The 20,164-nt window shown below is 43.7% G+C and overlaps 1 protein-coding gene across 1 annotated transcript in view; it reads right to left on the minus strand.

Moving 5' to 3' along the window:
* dock4b (dedicator of cytokinesis 4b) overlaps positions 1-18,517 on the minus strand; it is a 127,976-nt gene extending 109,459 nt beyond the window's left edge. The window contains exon 1 of the mRNA XM_073481179.1: positions 18,464-18,517. Within this exon, the coding sequence (XP_073337280.1) occupies positions 18,464-18,500 (37 nt within the window). The 5' untranslated portion in view covers positions 18,501-18,517. The remainder of the gene's footprint in view (positions 1-18,463) is intronic.
* Between the last annotated feature and the right edge of the window lie 1,647 nt (positions 18,518-20,164).

Genomic DNA, 20,164 nt, shown 5'->3' on the forward strand with positions numbered 1-20,164 from the left:
GCCAGGCAGCCAGCAAGTCACTGCTTCACAATAGGAAGCAATCTGCAGCTTTGAAGATGTCCCTTAAAATGGGAAGGGAGCAGCTAAGCTAACAAGCTAAAGGGAAAGCTGTGAGGCAGCGGAGAGACGAGAGTGACACTAGACTGGAGGGATATTTGATGGACGAATGGATGATAGAGAGAACTGTATTATGAGCAGGAAGATCACTCAAGTGACCAGCTTTAAAAATATACTATATAAAAATGGAAATTATCTGTAGAAGTCGATCTAAATCCCTTGTTATCAGCACAAAGAAATATTGCTCTACAGGTCGTTCAAGACTTAAAGGTGCAATATGTAACAATTGTTAAATTCATACATCCAACAAATTCAACAATTCTGTCAATAGATCCATGACTGTAGCTGCTGTTAGCTTGTTAGCTCAGTTAGCCGTGCAGCTAGCCAGACCACGGGGGGAGCGTATATATGTACAAACCTGGTCTATTTTTCAGCAGAGCACCAATAAGAGTCAGACAAAGTTGAGAAAAGGAAGTGAAGAAAAGGCAAAATTACTGGACATGCAATAAACCTCTGGCAAGTGAAGACTGACCAATTCTTAGAACTTCAACATCAACAACACACAACACAAACCACAGTGCAAAACACAGCCAACGCTGGTTTATACTAAGAGAGATGTCAGAGCATCGCTGTGGTGAAGATGAAGAAGAATTAAACAAAGGAGACGAAGAAGAAGACGAAGAAGAAGTGGACAAAGAAGGAGAAGGAGGAGGAAGAGGAGGATGGGAAGAAGAAGAAGAAGAAGAAGGATGAGAATGAGGATGAGAAGAAGAAGAATATATATAAGAGAAGTGGAAAGGAAGATGTATATTCTTCATTTCTCAGAGCAGAACCAGTTGATCAGTCACGTGAGTTAAATGTTCGTTACACTGAAACATATTTGGAAAAGGTTTTTTCATCTCCCATTCAGCACATTAACTCTTTTTTCAAAAAACCAACTCAAGCGAGTGTAAAAACTTTTGTGGAGGTTAATTCGAATTCTGCCGTTTCCTTCGACCTTTTCAAGTACGAAAATACAAAATGGGCATCAAGCACATTGATGGAAACATAGCTTCTGACTCTGAGTGAAGTTAAGAAGTACTGCTTTGCAAGTCCAGAGTCTGATTTTGAATTAAATCTGCAAATCTGTTACCAATACAGTTCAGTATCCTTGGGGCCTCTGAACAAAGAGCCATTCAACAGCGGCATTTCCAAGTACAGGGTGTACCAGTGGGTATCAGGCAATTCCAAGCAGCAGCGAGAGTTTGTAAGCTCAAGCTCAGCAGAGTAGAAAGAGCTGTGGAGACCATTTAACTACAATGGAGCTGCGCTAACAATGACAAGACGGCGACAGCAGTGAGGAGCGACTGAAACAAGAAATGTGACAGAGTACGGAATCTGCCGTCTAGCCTTCGCCTCGGAATAAAAATAAAATGTTTGCATGTGATATGCATTCCCCTTTCCATGAGATATGGAGAATGAATGAGTGTGTGTGTGTGTGTGAGTGTGTGTCCATGTCTATACTGGCACTGATTCTCATTCTTTCCTATGGAGAGAGCCTCACACACTGAAAAACAGAAAAATGAGGGTTGGATTCCGTGGCTTGCTCTCGTGCCAGTCCCTTCTGACATCTGCTATAACTTAGACGGATCAATAATGGATGTCACACATGCAAACACAGAAATATGTGAAAAGTAATGGGGCAGATCAGTAAATAAAGTTCTGGCAAAAAGCATTTTAGAAAATGCTGGTAAGCTACAAAAACTCTTGTCAGGGAAATGGCTTTTTCTGGAGGAAATGGGTTTCCTTTCCTTTCCTTCGAAGTGCTTTGGTCACAAACCGTCGCGCTCTCTCTCAGGAAGCCTCATGAAAAAGTCTGAGAGGTGATTTGCTTTCATGTTCATCCGGAGTTGACATACACGAGAGAGAGAGTGTAAACAAGGGCGGGCTGGCTGGTTGCAACTCATTCCAAAAACAGCCATCTTTAGAATGAAGCCCTCTGTTCAGCCCCGCACTGTGCTGCACTGTGCGTTTGAATGTATGACCTGTGTGCGCACGTGGTTGGACATTCCTGCAGGGCTAAGGGCTTCAGCTGTCGTCGGTGGCTATTTTCCTGTGCGCTGCATGCCACTGATGGATCAAGGAGGCTTACTCCTCCTGGGGTCGGAGAACTTTTTTGGGGGGCTCGAAGAGATGGAGGGGAAAAAAAACAAAAAAAAGAGGGAGAGAACCACCACAGTTTGGAACGCTCTCATCCAGGGAATCAAATTTTGGGCGACAGGGAACACGGATCAGAGTTTGTCAAAGCAAACCATGTAGGAAATGATCCAGCCAAGCGCTACACTGAGAGAGACAGAGACAGAGTAGCCACTCAAGTCATCTTACACCATAGAAATAATTAACCGATACTCAGCCGTCACACAAGACAATCCCTGGTGCCTGCTTTGAATTTCGCTTCAGCTCGAGAGGAGCTGCTTCACACGTCGCCTTAATCTTGTCCATTACTACGACGACATCAGCGCCGAACAAAGAGGCCGCTCTCCAATTTGTTCGATAGTGGGCTCTGGTTTCTGTCAGTGGATGAGATTCCCAATTCCCCTACATATCCTCCAGATTAAATTGGGGAGGAGAGGGGAAGCTGTGGGCAGGCTGATTCAGACACAGCACAGAGTGCGAGCTGATGGCCGCGCTCGGCTAATTTGCTCGTGCTCGTTGTCCGCGCAGACAAAATCAATAGAGTGGAGTAAGAAGTTGGAGGGGGCGAGGGAAAAAAAACAAAAACGCCCCAGTTTCCTGATTTAGGTCAACTGCAGTTGTGTGCACCCCTAACGCTGTGTGTAATTAAATGAAACTAGTTAAAAAGTCTGCAGGAGCTCTGAACTTGAAGAGAGGGGGGGGATGAGAAGAAGGGGGAGGGACAAGGCTGAAGTGATTAATTTCATCTTTGTTTTTCTCCTCCCACAGTTGCGAGTGAACACCATTATACAAAGTAGAAAGGTAGCCTCATTTGCGTGCCCGTTCAACGCCCGGTGCTCCCCTGGGGGAAAGAAAGTGTAAGAGATTCTAATGAGCTACGGAGAGAGTTTCCTGAAACACAAGCGGGCAGATAGAGACACACTGGTGACGACGCTCCGCCCGCCTTGGCAGCTCAACTCTGAGGAGGAACTCCACGAGGACCGTCAATTGACAGCCCATCAAACCAACACGCTGCGTGTCTGTCTGACTCGCTCTCCGCCTCACTGTATCCCCTCACTTCATCTCATCCATATCCACCTCGCTCTTCCTTCATATTCTCATCGCTGCAGTTTGTGCGGTACTCTGTTAAGCCTGGCAGATTACAGACAGTAACATATACAGTATAGGGGATTCACTGGTGTATGAGTGAAGTATCGCCATGTCAGATTTAAAAGGTGCAGTCAGTCAGAGTGGATCTCTGAACTACAACTAGTCATACTACAACAACATAAACTGACATTAAAGGGGCACTATGCAGTTTTGTAGAAGAGATTCAAACTCAGATATTATTTACAATATTAACGAGGTAATAACAAACTCGGAAAAGCTGCTCTCAGAGGAGAATAAGGTCCCCAGAACACTGTTTGAAGCTAGGAAGGTGGCAGGGTCCGCCACATGTAAACAAAGTAAAACAGAGTGAAGTTGTGTTGTCCTTTAAAGACAGTTTGTTTCTTCAGTTTATTCAGTCATGAAAACAAAGAGTTTGTTTATTTAGTTTGTTTAGGCAGAAAAGAAATAGCCAATAAAGATCATTCTCTTTGGATTCAAATTTCTTCCCCAAAATTACAAAGTGCAACTTTAATGATACAGAGGTAAGTGATTTAAAGCAGTCAATCATCCACACATTCATTTCTATCATGTTGTGCATTAAATACCACAATAATTCTGTTGAATGGCTGCTTTTTAGATGATAAATGAATCATTTAAGTATTTGTTTTCTGCCAAAATTGCCAAACCTTCCCCAGTTCCAGCACCCCAGTTATGAGAGTTCACCGTTTTCTTTCTCTGTTTCAGATCATTATAAACTGAATGTGTTGCTGGAAAGACATTTGCACACATCACTTTCAGTTTCAGGAACTTCTACACATTAAACACACACTTTGATGTGTAAAATTGGTGGGGTTACCCTTTAGATAACCAAGAAAATAAGGACTATCATTCATCTTTTGTTTAAAAACTTTTATCTAAAAAGTTAAGTATGAATTATTGTCCTCGTGTCTAAAATGTTATTTTGATGTCAGCACCTGTATTTAGGTGTAACAATATTGGAACCAGGCCTTATACACATCTATTCCTAGACACAGCTGTGCATGTGTGTCCATTCCCACAGCTACATCCAAACAAGCTCAGTCGCAGCCAGCCACAGTCTGTGTTCCTATAGGTGGTGGTGATGGTAAGGTTACTAGTGCATTAGGACAGCCTGCGCAAAGAGGATTATGGCTGGAGTCCAGATGAGGGTCGGGGGGGGGGGGGGGGGGGGGCTTATGGGTGACGCATCACCACTGATGATGCCTGGAAACATTCCCCTACAAATCAATGGCCTGGTTCCAAGCGCCCATTCAATCACTACCATTATCACACTAACCTTTGAACTCAACACAAGCTGGAGGGAGAGAAGCCGCAGGATGTTACAAAATGTCAAATCGGGTGCATCGTCGTACCTGTAGATATTGTACCTGGGTGTGAATAAATTATGAATCAGAAATGTGAGTACTCAAGGTTATCAGCTGCACTTCTTTTTTTAATCAGAATCAAAAGCAAATAAAAAGTTCTTCCTTTCCTGCTTCAGGAAACAACAGCAGCATCAGCAGCCGTGCTCAAACATATGTCATAAACGTGTGCAGTGCAGCATGCTCCATTTGTGCATCAGTATTTTTAGCATCCCATTATGTCAGCACAGCACAGCAGAAGGCCCGAGCTGGTCCGAGTGAACCGAGAAGGAAAGAGAGAGAGAGGAAGGAAGACAATGTGCGGTTCTGCTCCGGTAATGCGAGCCACTCGTATGTGTCCTGGCTGTGAAGAATGTGTTTTGCTTTTCGCTAGTCCAATTAAGTTTATTTTTGAGGGCGATGGGAAACAAATACGCCTCGTTTCACTGCTATAGCTGCGTACCGTCCGCCCCTCGAGGGCCTGCGTAAAAAAAGTCAAAATCAAGAAGATAGGATACATGACTGGAGGCATAAATCACCATCCCTCTCACACTTCTTTCAAGGTAAAACAACATGAAAGCATCTTTCTTCAAACAGCTCAAACACTGGAAGATGATACTGGGCTTTGTAATGACCATCAAGGTCAAAATGGAACCCATGACAGGTCATTAAGCTGTAGATAAATAGGTGGGGGGAAACATGATCCAAAAAGAGATTTCCATTATTGATCCATTAACAGAAGAGATTACTCTCTGGGAAATACTTCTACTTGGGCTGTGATGCTATTTTTAGAACCACGATGCCCTTGGGAATGAAAACCAAACACAATCTCACATATTCAGCTACTTGACTTGCAGTCAAAAAGGCATCTTTTGAAATAAATACCAGTAAATTTTGGCATTTGTCTCGTCCAAGCTTCTGTACTATTTCCACGCCAGCCTCTGTATATTTTATCTGAGGCCAGTTCTCAACGCAAATTGCTTGTTAGCAAGAATAGCCAGGGGCCTCAAAAGGTATCCGCAGGGAGGGGAGCTGCTATAGGATCACAGTTTGCGCTGCTCATGTTGTGTACAAAGCCAGCATACATGCAAACAATAACTCTCCTCTCCCGCCATCTCCTCTGCTGGACTGAACCGACTGCCTGAGGTGTCCATCCGCCGCCATCGCCCGGACCGACCGCTTTTACTCCCGGCACAAAGGCTCCCACAGTGGGGGGTTTTCCTTCGCATTTCCCCTCTCGCTCCCACACAAAGGGGATCCATTTCAACCGCTTTTAGCAGTGCCACTTTCCACTTTTAGCTCTTCAGACTCCCTCCCCTGAGGGTGCGACTGGTGGATGGAGGAAAATAAAGACACCAGGTGGATGCTTGGGGAGAGGTTAGGCTTGTGGCAAACAGGGCCACTTCAAGCTGATCCCGCTGTGGTTGAACGTTGCCTTTTTTTGGTAATGCCTGGCAGGCGGGAAAGAAACTGATACCAGCGCCTGGAGTGACCCTGTGTGTCTGGCCTAGTGCTGTGTTGCTTCATGCTATCTGACAGCTGGTTCAACATCAGTACATATCTTTGAATAAAATAGAAATTGGCTTCCCGTTTAACATTTTGGGAAACATATTTGTCCACTATCAAAGATGGAGATGGAGCTAAGTCCGCAGCTAGTTAGCTTAGCTTAGCACAAGACTGAAAAACAGTCATGTTTGTTCAACACATTTCTTATACACATTAAACAAACAAAGTAACAAGCTTTAGAAGTTGTGGGCAGAGCCAGACTAGCTGTTTCCCCTGCTATCAGTCTTTATGCACAGGAAAGCTAAGCTAAGCTAACAATGTGCTGGCTCCTGTTTAGGTCTGGGCAATATACAGGATTTGGGTTCCTGTGTAACATTTTGGGAAATACAGCATTATTTATTATATTCGCTTTCTCGCTTGGACTTAGATGAGACGATTGAAACCATTCCCATGTCTGTACAGTATTTATGAAGCTACGTAAACAGCTGGTTAGCTTAGCTTAGCACAGGACTGGAAAAAAGCCTGCAATTCATGTTTGTTATAACCATTTTTATACACATTAATCAAACAAGATAAAATGTGTTGATTAAGTTGAGGGCAGAGCTAGGCTAGCTGTTTTCCCCTTCTTTCAGTCCTTATGCTAAGCTAAGCTAACCGTCTGCATCTGCAATTATATCGTTATCGTGATATGGGACTATGTATCATCTTAGATTTTGGATATCGTCACTTGAATTTTTGGGGCCAGACTGTTCTACTTGTAATACCTGCCTTTACCCACTTCAGTCATATATCCACATTACTGAGGATTATTTATCTGGTCAAAAATATCATGATATTTGATTCTGTCACCCAGTCCTAGCATTAATTAAGTGCTTTTGAGGAGGACTTATCCCGAAAATACCACAATATAATTTCAAGGCCATATCGCCCAGCCTTACTCCTGCTAGATATTTAGTGTACAGACATGAGAGAAATTCTTCTCATCATACTCTCAGCAAGAAGCAAACAAGCGTTTTTCCAGAAATGTCAGACTATTCCTTTGGCAACATGGAAACATGACATTTTTGTGACTGCATCTCCTTGCGGTTCTCGCTCAAATGGCATGAGAAGAAATACCCAGTGTACTGAATCAACAGAAGGAATCCTCTGTGCAACTTCCAGAAAAGGAGCACAAACAAAGCAAACCTTACAATGCACTGCGATGCCAACCTTAGAAGAAGGCTGAAAAGGCCCCATTCAATCAACGATGAGAGGCAGGAAGCGGGTAGACACTCGGTCTTCTCCCCTCAGACAAGCAAAACTTCAAATGATCCAGTAGCTTAGATGTTTGGGGGGGTGTGGGGTTATTAATTTAAGACAAGTATTTGACTAAGAAATCTGTTTCTGTGTCTGCGTGGTTTGAAGGCTTTCCCTCTTAACTGCATAAACATTGCAAATAGGAACAGTCCCCGAAGAGGAGCCGGGTTGAAAAGAGGAGACGTAAGAAGTGAACTGGGTCGCAGTTGGAGGTTTAGTCAACCTGATGAATTAAACAGACTCTCTGAGGCAATAACACTCTACAACACCCACACAATTAATTTAGGAATTCATTGGAATTCATTGTTCAGCTGGGGAGAAGCAGTCAGTTTTGCGGTAATCATATTTCGGAGCTTTGTCCCCAAGATTGGAGTTAATCTAATTTCAAAGTTGTAGCTCTTCTCTTCTTTTGCCCCCATAAATCTAAATTGAGAAAAAACCCCACGTGCAGAATACTATACATCCTATACCTTCTCCTTCTATAGAATGAAACTATTTCAATCAGGTGGGCAGTCTTGCATGCCAAAAATCAATTGCAATCGTCCTCAACACTTCAGTCTCAAATTGACTGGAAAAAAATAAGCCGTGACGAAGCGAGCAAGCGAGCGAGCGGCAGTGGGCTGCAATGAAAAGCTCTTTTGAAAGTCAACCTGACATTAAACTGGCTTTTCTGTGCGCGGGCAGAGAGAGGAAGTGAGGGGATCTGACAGAGGAGAGGTGAGGAGGGCGGGCAGCGAGCCAGCACCTTGCATGCAGCAGGTTGACATGCAGAGGAGAGCCAGGCCGTCACCTCGAGGGCACAGCGAGAGCAGGAAACGGATCGCTCACACACACACATGCGTACGTGAACCTCAGAGAGGCCAGAGATCGAATGTAGAGTCCGTATATACCCTGATCCAACTGCAGACGAGGTGCGCACGCACAGACACACACATTGAGCAGGTAATAAGACAGCTAACGGCAGCCAAGGTCGGCAAGGCTGCTGCCCAGAAATCAGCCAGGCAGCAGCTGATGCTCCCGATGTGGTCTTTTACAGAGACGGAGAGAGTGAAGGAGACTGGAAAACAGTTCAATCTCAGAGAAGACCGAGAGGGAAACCGATCCATGTCACCGCCACAGCTCTTCAGCCCACAGTCAATATACACCACTAATATGCTGCACCTGTGGTGTATGTGTGCAAGCATCTCTGTTTGCCCTGGAGATTTCCCCGGTCAATTCTGAAATGATCATCACTAAAACCTGCTCCGATTCGAAAATGTGTACACAGACTTTATGTGGCACCATAAAAGGGAAGATGACTAAATAGAGTGATGAGAAAAGAAACGAAAATTCACACAGGCAGAATAATCAATACGACAGCATAAATGACAAGGATGCAGGGTCATTCTTAGGTCGTTTATGCACTGGAGCGAGCATGAAAACAGCTGTCTTCCTCATTAAAAAAAACACACTGTTAAGATACCAAGGCTATGAAGAGAGCAGATCCTAACCAACCCAAACCAAACACAGGGAGACGTGAACACACCATCTGTCTGCCTGCTATGCACTTCAAAACAAGCGCAGATTCTGAAATAAAGTAGATTTTTTCTGCATCCATCACTTGACCTTTCTCTGACCCCTACGCCTCCACTACACCTGGTCATATGGCAGATTTACAACGTGAATTAATGTTGGGTCTTTGATTTTGCACAGAGGTAGACTTAAGCAGACTTGTGTTTTTAAGAGATTTTATCAGCTTTAGCTCAATAGTTACAAAGAAGAACCATGAAAAAGGATCTTGAATATGTTATTGCTGGCTGTAGACATAGTATTGTGCTAAAAGTGAGGCTAAAACTGCATGTCCAAGGCAAAAATGGCTGCATCCACCATGTAGAAAACATGGAAATGGAGAAGCTTTGTTAGCTTTTTCAGGAAAATGCAAGCTCAGGCTGTCATTCTTTTTTGCTTAGCTTACAGAAAAACATACTTGGACGAGCAACAGAGGTTAGACATTTAGAAATATCATAAAAAAAAAGCTTTATTGGTTGTGTTTTCTTTATTTTAAAAGAGAAAGGGCTTTGAGGATGACACAAACTGATGAATTTGGCAAACATAGCCCTATTTCTGGTAACAAGTTTGGCTAGGGTTTCAACTTACAGTACAAGGGCAGAGATGCTAACATAACACACAACAAATGCTACATTAGCTAATGGTGTGGTTCTGAGGCTTGCAAGTGACACTTAGTTAGCTAGACATGCTAACATTTGCTTTGCAATAGAGAAACAGTTCAATTAAATGCATTAGCTCCACTTTTGCTCTTGTGTTTTGACTTTGGATTTTAAAAAACAGTTAAAACTTGCTATGCTATGATTGCACAATTGCCGTTCGGGGGAGGGATTAAGCAAATGGTCAACTGATATTGCTAGCAGCTGCTTAAGCTAATCAATTTTGGTAAGAAGTAGCACAAAGCCATTTTTATCTTTTAAAAGAATGCACTGACGGGCTCTCAAATGCTTTGGCTTTGTCAACAGCAACGTCTCCTTTATTGAAACAACATTTTGCACTAACAACAAATTCAATACAACAGTGTTCAGAGTTTCCAAACCTCATTTTACAATGAAATGCTTCCATTAAAAGGAAAAATGCTCAATAGGATTTGATGTGGAGTTGAATATGTAGCACAACAAAGACGTGTAATATCTGTAGCCACAGCTCTATTCCGAAGCCTGTGGGGCATCTGTAGTGCTTTATCATCTTCAGACTTGCAGTCCACTGAGGCTGCTACAAACACACAACCAGAAAATACAACATACAAACATGCACACGAGCATACAAGCACACGTGTGCAACATTAGAGAGCGGCCACAAATATGCACGTATGCTTGAATACACACAAAAGTTGCCAACACACACAGTGTCTGGGGATATCTAGGACAGGTGAGTATGGATCGAGGGGAGGGAAGGGGAAAAAAGAGAACGAGACACATGTGGAAGGGAGATAAAGGTGGAACAGACTGCAGCACAGATAGAGGGAAGTGGGCTATTGAAAGAAGGGAATAGAAAAAAAAAAGCCAGACAGAGGAGGAATGAGTGAGCGATGGATGAGAAGAAAGAAGCAGAAAGTGAGATAAGGGTCATCACAGTGTGACCTGCTGTCTGTGGAAACAGTTCACTCTGCTGGAATGAGCGGAGGGGGGGAGGATACAAAGAGGGGAAACAGGAAGCAAAAGGAACCAATTCAATACCACAGAAATACACGAGCATTTCCATTTAATTAAGGCACTACAAGACAAAAGTAGAGCAGAGAGGGAACAGATGAGGCCAGCAAGGAGTGGACAGTACTGTGGGTGGACGCCCAGTCAAGGTCGAGCATTCGGTCTGAAGACCTTTCACCCTCTTCCTCTGTCTCTGTCTGTCTCGCTGACATTAATCCTGACCGTCGGCCTGCTGACCGTGTCCTCACTGACCTGAACTGGACTGTGACGCTTTACAGAGGAACTGAGCTGCATTTTGTGAGGACAATTTTGTTGAAAGTACCCTGGCACTTGGATGGATTTAGGCCATGTCCACATTTGCATCTTTAGTCCTCTGTGGTATTCAATCCACACTAAGCGCTCCAAGCTGAGCTTTTAAAAAACACTTGTTTTTGCCTTGTAGTGCGGATGGAGCAGCAGAGCTTCGAGAAAATGCACAGGTGTGACTGACATAGAGATCAACCTTCACAAATAGGAGCAGTTATGTATCAGCCTAAAAAATCCTGTATAGTCCAAAAATGCTAAAAATTTCAAACCCATCCTCTAAAGACTACTGAACAGAGCACTGCCTATAGCAGACGTGTCTTCTCATGCAGATACTACAGCCACTTGATAGCTACTCAGTGCAAGACCTATGAAATATACTACGAGCTATGGTCTGGCAGGATGCAGGAAACTCACTATAGACAAGGGACACGTCCTATTTTTTTGAGAATTTTTAGATAATGCTACATTGTTAGCAAGAAACCTGTGTTGAAATTGGCAGAAGGAAAGCTAGTTAGCTAGCAGCCGTGGGCAGCAGAGTCCATCGGTAACAGAGCTAATAGCTTACAGCTAATGGAGCTAATAAAGCAAACAGGGCTAACAGTTAATGGAGCAATACCTTGAAGCTTACAGAGCTAAGAGAGCAAATAGAGCTTACAGCTAACGGAGCTAAACACATAGCAGGAGTTTCTGTTCAGAAGTAAATTAAGGTTTAAGAGTGAACGGCAGTTTAATGTGACAAAACAACAAGTTTACAGTAAATAAATGTACCAACATACTTTAGCTGAGTACAGTTTGGAGGTACTTTGAATACTATAGACAACTATAGATGACAATAACAAAGTAAAGAAATGCTATTTTGATTCTGGGACAACTTACACTCACTTGTGATGGCAAAAATAGTGCTTTGGGGCTGGTGGGGGAAAGTAAATGCTGATACACATACTTATCACTGGTTATGTCAACAGCAACCATTATTATTATATGTTGATGGTCATCAACCAGCTGTTGCTTGCCAATCATCAGAAAATGTAGATGTCATCATTTTGCTGTAGATTTGGCATTTCAATGTGCACATATAAAACTGGTGTAGACACGTCCTTAGTGTCATCATAAAACTGCGAAGGTTAGGATGCAGAGGAAATATTCTCTGCAGAAAAAACTGCCCCGATGCAGATTTGGCCTGATGAGGGTCAATCATCCCACAGAGAAATAGATAACACTGCAGAACCAAAACAAAAAGAACTGGACCAAAGCCGTCTGTGAGATTCTCCTCGGGTTACACATCCCCCACTGTGACTGTGTGAACGAGCGTATTAGAGGTCAATTCTATATTCAAGAATTAACAGGCTAATTGAAGACAGAGACAACCACCACCATTAGCACTTCTTCAATTATGCATATGTCCTTTAAGCAAGACTTGACACTCTATTATCCATCAATAATACATTAAAGTTAGAAGATTTATCCTGAACACACCATAACTATCCTTTTTTTATTAGGATGTTAAAAATGAATTAAGCACACTGGTTTTAGTAACAGAGGTAGCTATTACTAAAGAGAGCTTTATGGGAAAATGGAAGCCTTGAGGTCATTACAATGCGCTGGGTCAGCCACACAAACGCTCACACAAATCAATGTACACTTCCTTTATGGTCGATACACGCCAGCCTGGATTACAGCCACAGCACACAGATAACTGATGCTGGACCAGTGCCGGCAATCATTTTTCTGCCGCAAATGAGCACAAAAAACAAGTGTCTCTTGGCGCATAAACAGCTCTTCTCACCCGCCAATCACTGTGATTGTCACTGGCAGACGCCCTTCGTTTATGAGAATAGCATGTCAGTCATTTCTCATCCCTCCCCAACCCACACAGATGACAGAAATACACACACACACACACACACACACACACACACACACACACACACACACACACACACACACACACACACACACACTCTACCCTCACCTCCACTACAGCAGCACCACTGATCAGTTAAGCTGCTGAATTCCTAATAGGACATATCCCATTAACCTCTCTCAAGCAGGGATCAGGGATTGATATCAAGGAAGGGGAAGCACAACATCACAACAGGCCTGCTACAAACGCAGAGTGACAGAGAAGTTGGCATAAAAGATAGAAGGACTTGATCAAGCGCCACAGATTTCAATCAGGATCTTGATTAGAAAGAAAATCTCATCACAAAAACCTCAGTCTCTTTAGTCCAACCAAAGGTCCAAAACAACCATAATTATTTACTGTCATATATGACACAGACAGGCAAATTAATTTTCACAGTTTTTCATGTAAATCATGGATTGTACGTTAAAAACGTTGGCACCCAATAAACAATAAGTTGCAAAAGACCAGTGCACAAGCGAGCCTCTGAGAAAGATGTTGGCAATAACCACACAGACAAGCATTTGAAACCAATAATTCATGTCAAGCCTATGTGAAATAATGGCCATTATAATGGCCATATGCATCCTGGTAAACTGGAAATCATTGGGCCATCTCAGAGTAGGAGCCTCATCTCCCTACAGCAAGCACGCTCGACTGCCACTGGAGTGGAGACGCGGGGAAGCTCCCCCAGCTGCCTGTCTCGTCATTATACATGTATGTGGACAGACAATTACAGCATATTTGTTTGTTTGTGTCACCAACTCCAATGGGATTCACGGAGGCATCCCCAGAGTAAGTGTGGTGACCGAAAGCTGGAAGGAGATGAAAAGAAATTATATTCATTTCTACAAAATATAACTGAGATGTCACAATCATGTCTTTTTCTTGTGTCTAGTGTTGCTGAATCAAAACAAGCGAACAACGTTTGTGCTGTTTGGGTGTTTTCCTTCATAATTAAGGACTCCATATTAAATAGAGCATAATTAAATTGAGCACCACAAACGAACCGGTGATGGCATTTCTCCAACCCTGTCCTCACGTCTCAGGCTATGCTTGTGCCACAAAGGCTATTATTGTCGGGGTGAATCAGCAATGAATAAAACGCTCACTGAGCCCGTCATATGTCACATGTCCATGTAGATTTATTTAACCCTTACGTGCACACACACCAGGGAACAGCTTGTGTGTAGCAGTGGGCTGGGTGGTTAACTCACTTGCTCTTTTTTTATTTTCTGCATCTGTTCAATTCACAGGGGAGCCTTCTACAGTCTTCTCCCGCGTTGAATGATTGCATTGGGCGAGTGTGTGTGCATACTGTGGAGGAGAAAGGGGTGCTATCTCTGCAGATGGAGACGAGGCAGCGGGCGAGGAAGCAATTACAAGCTGGTAGGCTTCACCTCGCCACGCCCCCTCCCCCCACTTTCTTCCGTACATCGCCCTGGGGCTTGCTGAATTAGAGAATCATGGGTATAATGGTGGAATGGGCCTCGGGGCCCCCTCCAAAACAACCTGCTAATCCCCTGTGGAGTGGGAGGGTAAGGGAGGGGGGAGTGAATTTGGGGGTAACAGGGCAGGGCGGACGCCCCGACAATGAGTCCAACCCTGACACGCGCCAGCACCCTCCACCCCCTATCAAACACAGCGACATCCCCCCAAGGGAGGAACCAGCCATGTCAGCCATGGGAGAGCAGGAAACCCCCTGGCCCGATACTGGCCCTCCATCGCAGCCAGGCCTCGAGCAGGAACATTCAATCAGGCCACTGCTTCTCTCCGTCTTTATCTGATGCGACGAGTATTTGCTTTGTCCAGAACAAGGTTACGTATTGAACCAAGCTTCTCCAGCCATCGGTGGAGAATTCGACTTGCACACATGGATGCAAAACCAGCTCGTTAAAAGGGTTTAATTATGTGTCTGAATTATGATGAGCAATGACATGCTTGATTGGTTGTATCAAAGGGCCTTAATGAGGAGAAAGGCCTCACTCTGTCTGTCTACAGCATTAACTCTATGTCTACTCTAAACATGACACAATTCAGCCTCGGGTAAGTTCTGCAGTCAGTGACCAAGTCAAGTGCGTTTGTCTTCAGTGACATTTGTGACAGAATATCCATCATGGACTCACAGAGCATTGAAAAGACATTCTTGGGTACGTCTGTCATCCAAGATTCAGTTTTCTCTACTCCATACCTCTTCTTATCCTCTGTCATCTGATCTCATCATTTTTTACTGCCAGCCTAACCCATTTTTGTGTTCAAATTCATGACTTTGATATTCTCCCTCGTGGCTCAATCTAATGTCTCCATATCCCAAGTCCATTTAGGAGTCAGATATTAACATTGTGTCATCAATCTTCCAACCATCTTGCTTCAGGTTAAGAAGCAGTAATCACTCCACTGGTGGGCTAATGGTTGCCTTAACATCAACTCGCGGAGAGTCCATTCATATTTCATCAATGGCAGTGGCCCCCGTCCTCCCTGGGCCCCGCTTCGCTAGTAAGGCGAATCGACATCAAACGCTGCAACCTTCCAATTAAACAGCAAGACATTCTGATCTCATCTCGATCTGGCCTGAGATCAAATGTTCCTGCAAGCATCCAAGGATTTCCACCAAGCCCTTTTAGTTAGCCAGCCTCCCTGTCAAAAGGGGATAAAATGTTCGCTGAAAGCACCTGGAGGATATCACATTTAAAATGGCTGAGGTAGGGACTTACTTGTACCAATATTTAGATATCACAGCAATCCTACAGCGTGGCTATTCATCAGAGACCAAAAAGGACTGAGCAGAACAGTAAAAACAGATGTGAATCAATGATGTTAATTTTACCGGAGGTATGATTTCGCTCTGTACCATTTCAGGTAGTGTTTTGCTCGAAGTTGTCCAGACCTGTGGAAAGGCGACAGCTGTTCATCCTGGCATGAATAATTTAGGATGAGATTCCATCTGGGGATCAATGGTCATTACCGGTGAGAGGGTATTTGGAAACAAGGATAAACATTTGGCTATCCTTTTCCCCTCCAAAACAAGTGAACAGCTGAAGGAATATTTTGCCTTGTCACGGAAAAAAGTGAGGTGTTGGAATTTAAGGCGCCAGTATACTTCATCAAAAGTGTTTGTCAGGAGGTCAAACAGCGTTGGAAACCTCCTCTCCTCACATCTTTCATGTTATCCCAATATTTAAACGATTGCCGCCTCGCGACCATCTCTATGACGGCTGACTTTTCACCCAGACTTGTCAGTGTGACAGTTTGGAACAGCTTTTGAAATAACACATCGCATGAACTAGCTATTTTGGAGCACAACCCAGCCTTGATGATAGCTCCTGAAGGTACAGTAGGTGACTCTGGAGGAAGATAGTTGAATGTTGAGTCACATTCCAAGGTCGTCAAATAACGATACTTTGGGTTGGTGTTTAGACTCGGTGACCTGTTGTTGGTGTCCAGACTTAACAACAGCAACCAATCAGTGGAGAGTCTCATTCCCAGGTCATCAGACTCAACGATTGGTCGTTGGTGTCTGTTGGTGTCCATTGGTTGATGGTATTCCATGCTGCCTTTGAGCTAACCCAAAGCATCTGTATTTTATGATCTGGGAATGAGACTAAACCATCAACAGTCTCCAGAATCGCCTAGTGCACCTTTAAAACACTCAATAGTCTCTCTAAAGTCGCCATTGATCCACTTAAACAGAATGACTGGCATTTTTCTCCAGACGCCAAGCAAGGAATCAACAGTACAAACAAAACCAAAGACTAAAAGCACATCAAACTCCCTGAACTTCAGACTGAAAAAACACTCAAGCTACTGAAGCTGACATGTTAAAGTTATATTGTTGCGTGCATGTGTGTGTGTGTGTGTGTGTGTGTGGATCAAGTAACCCTAATTTCACAACAGGAAAACATCTCAGTTCCTTCCTCAAAAAAGGACCCGGCCACAAAGAAGTCCACCGCTGCCAAAACATGTCTTAAAAAATAAATCACAGCCAATTATATGAGTCTTATTGCTGTTATTGAGGGAAAAAAATGGGATAAAGAGCCTTAATCCAATTAACAGGGCCCCCTCTCGCAGTGCGGGGACAATGGCAAGCCTTCAAAATAAATGTCTTCCTTTTATCCAGCCATGTGAATTTGACAGGAGGGAATGGGTTTAGGAAGTAAATCTTTCCGGCCCTATCAAAATATGGAAGCTACGGGCTCTAGCGGACTCTGCGTCGCACAGGATTAAGTATCACATTATACAACTTAACAGCGACTGAGGTTAGCGCTTTAGCACCTCTGGACAGAAAGGGGAAACAAGTCTACCAGGGGGAAATTAGCAGACCAGACCAACAGAGTGTGACACAGGCAGGCCAAAGGCTCATTTCTGGTTCACCGTGCCTCACTGATTTTAGGTCATGGTGGCAAGGTGGCACCTTTTTGGACACTAAGCAACATTCACAAGAGCCTGGGAGCGTGCCTTATTATGCAACACACAACCGGAATAAAAGCACAGCAAGGAGGAATGTGTGATCTCTCATCCTCATCAGTTTTAAGAGGGTTTTTTCACCGTCCACTTTTTGCATGCTGACACATTACAAAATAATCATTATTGGCTGGGGAGCCTGCGGGATCGTGTAGGGGACCAGAGCATCACACACAGAGCAGACCAACATCTCTGGGGAATATAATTATGAGACATTTAAGCCGCCTCTCAGAAGCCACATCTCAATGAGCACCCTCTTTTCGCCGGTACAGCCAGGCAAAGAAATTCTTACCACACCAACAGGACTCAAGTCTGTGTGGGATTTTTTTTTTTTTTCATCCCTCCCCTACATTTGGCATGGGTTGCGTTGTTGTCGCTTGTTTGTCTCACTTCAGTGTTTGATCCAGAGCTCTCTCTCTACCCCCCGACAGATCTGGAACAATGCAGTGAAGGATACACACATTTTGCAGGACCATGCAAGGTCCTGAGCAATCTGAATCCCTCACACACACACGCACACAAATATCCTAGTGTTTGATTTCGTCTCAGATTTGTGTTTTCTTTCGAAGAACTGGCGGAGCGACATACACAGACAGACATACAGCGGCTGGCTCAGAGAGGCAACTGATTTCTTCTCTCTCCCCCATTCAAACAGACAGAGAAACAAATACAAAGCACCTCTGAGTCGAGATAGCCCACTGTAGTTTATACCCGGACAATAGGGCAAAAAGCACGAGCAGGGGGGCAATAAATAAAAAAATAAAAAAGGAAAATCAAAATGTGGCTGTTCATTTGGCGAACCATGGGGGGTCAGAGCGACAACCCTATGCTTTGCAATGTGGCAGTCAGATGAAGCTCCCATCACGGGCTGTTTGGGAGCTGATGCTGCCTTATGTTAAACACACACACACACACACATCTCAAAATAACAACTCTCAGTGCTTGAAAATTCATCATTTCGCAGGAGCCAGCTCACCTCCACGAACCCCATCCACACACACATGCCCCCCAAAGACTGACTGAGAGTGAACGCAGCGGACAGGCAGTTTAAAGAAAAAGAAAGAAAAAAAAAAAAAACATAAAGGCAGTGAACTTACCGACGCCGTATTTTTCATTTTCCGTAGGTATCCACATGTTTACGGTCGGCACATTTAAGTGAGCGGTCGGAATAGCAGCGAAAAGCAGGGTTTGTGTGCTGTGTAACGCATTCTACTGGCGTGCTGTCCTCCGGTCTGTAGTAGGACTCATTGTTTAGGTTACAGGGAGAGAAAGCTGCTGCTGCCGCTGCCGCTGCCGCTGCTCGTAGTGGTACGGAGACGTGCTGCGTTCAAGTGCCGCCGGACTATTACGATGTCAGCGTACTTCTGACATGAAGAGCGTGGGAGCTGTATCAGTGTCTGGCGTTGCTGGTCATTTAACCTTTAGTTCTTAGCTGTGTAAATACGGAAGCACTGATAAATCACAATCATCATCATTTTCTTCCATCGTCAGCTTTTCTGTTAGCAGTCTACCTCTTGATAGTATTCGCTGGTGCTAGTGGCGCCATTCCTGCTAAAAGCACATGTTTAATGCTAAGAAATTGCCTAGCATTTCTGCGACATTGTTATGTTACTGACTTTAAACTATGACATCCGTGATGTTGATTCACAATAAAAACACAGAAAATTAGCTAAGACTTCAGCTCCAACTCTGAATTGCTGCCATTAGGTTCGCTAAGTTAACGCTAAAGCGCTAATAGCATAAATGGAGTACCAAAAACATTAGCCCATTAATGATAAAATAATACACAATGCTAGCTGGGGTTTTTTCTCTTAAATATAATACATTAGACTGGAAACAGGTGTTTTTTTGTAGCCAATGTAAAAAAAACAACAACAAAAAACACCTGCTTCCAGTTTAAATATGCTAGCTTCCCTGACCACTCTTACAAATGAGTTTCCAATCCTTTCCTGGCAGACAAATCCTTACAAGATATAGGCTCCATGAACTCTACAGTATGTTTTATTTTCAGTGCAGTTAAGTGAGATGGACACATAGCCTAGCTTATTAAAATACATTTTTAAATGTGTCTATTCAAAACATTTGACCTCTGGATTCTGCCATGTTACTGTAAAGCAGCAGTCTGCCTCATCACTACAGATACTGATGCTTCAGCAAGCTGTCCAACATAACTTTTTTCATTATATCACAGCTGCTTGAGTTTTCCAAGAGGCAGCTGAGATTTACAAAATCGGATGTGAGAAATCCCGAGGTGCACTTGAATGCAGCAGCATCGCCAGCGCAGCGATAAACGAGAGCGAAGCATTCTGGGACTTGTAGTAAAACCCTTTGATGTCAATGAGGATAGAAAGATGCCCTTATCCATAGCATCTTTACATCCAGAAAGAAAGAAAGAAAGAACTCATACACATTAGAAATTACACCCCTAATTTTTTGTATCAGTATTAGTGAGGAACATGACCTTGTAGTTGTGGAGAGTCCTCTCTTGGACACACAAGGCTTTCTACTGGGACAACTGGTGCATGAAAAATACATGAGACTACTACATGTGAAGAAAACTGGAGGGATTCCACCGGCGAAAATGAAAGAGCTCAACACACAGCTCTCAGTGTGTGTGTGTGTGTGTGTGTGTGTGTGCATGAGAAAGTGAGTTTCTTCATGCCTGTGCAGCATGTAGGGTGAGTGCATTTACACCCGATGTCACACATTTTTTATGAGCCGGCTGTCCTCACCATCGAATACATCCATAACATCCATACACTCAGCCAGCTTTCTTACGTTCTCTCATCATATGTCCG

This window comes from Pagrus major, chromosome 14 (assembly GCF_040436345.1).
Source record: "Pagrus major chromosome 14, Pma_NU_1.0".
Classification (NCBI taxonomy): domain Eukaryota; kingdom Metazoa; phylum Chordata; class Actinopteri; order Spariformes; family Sparidae; genus Pagrus; species Pagrus major.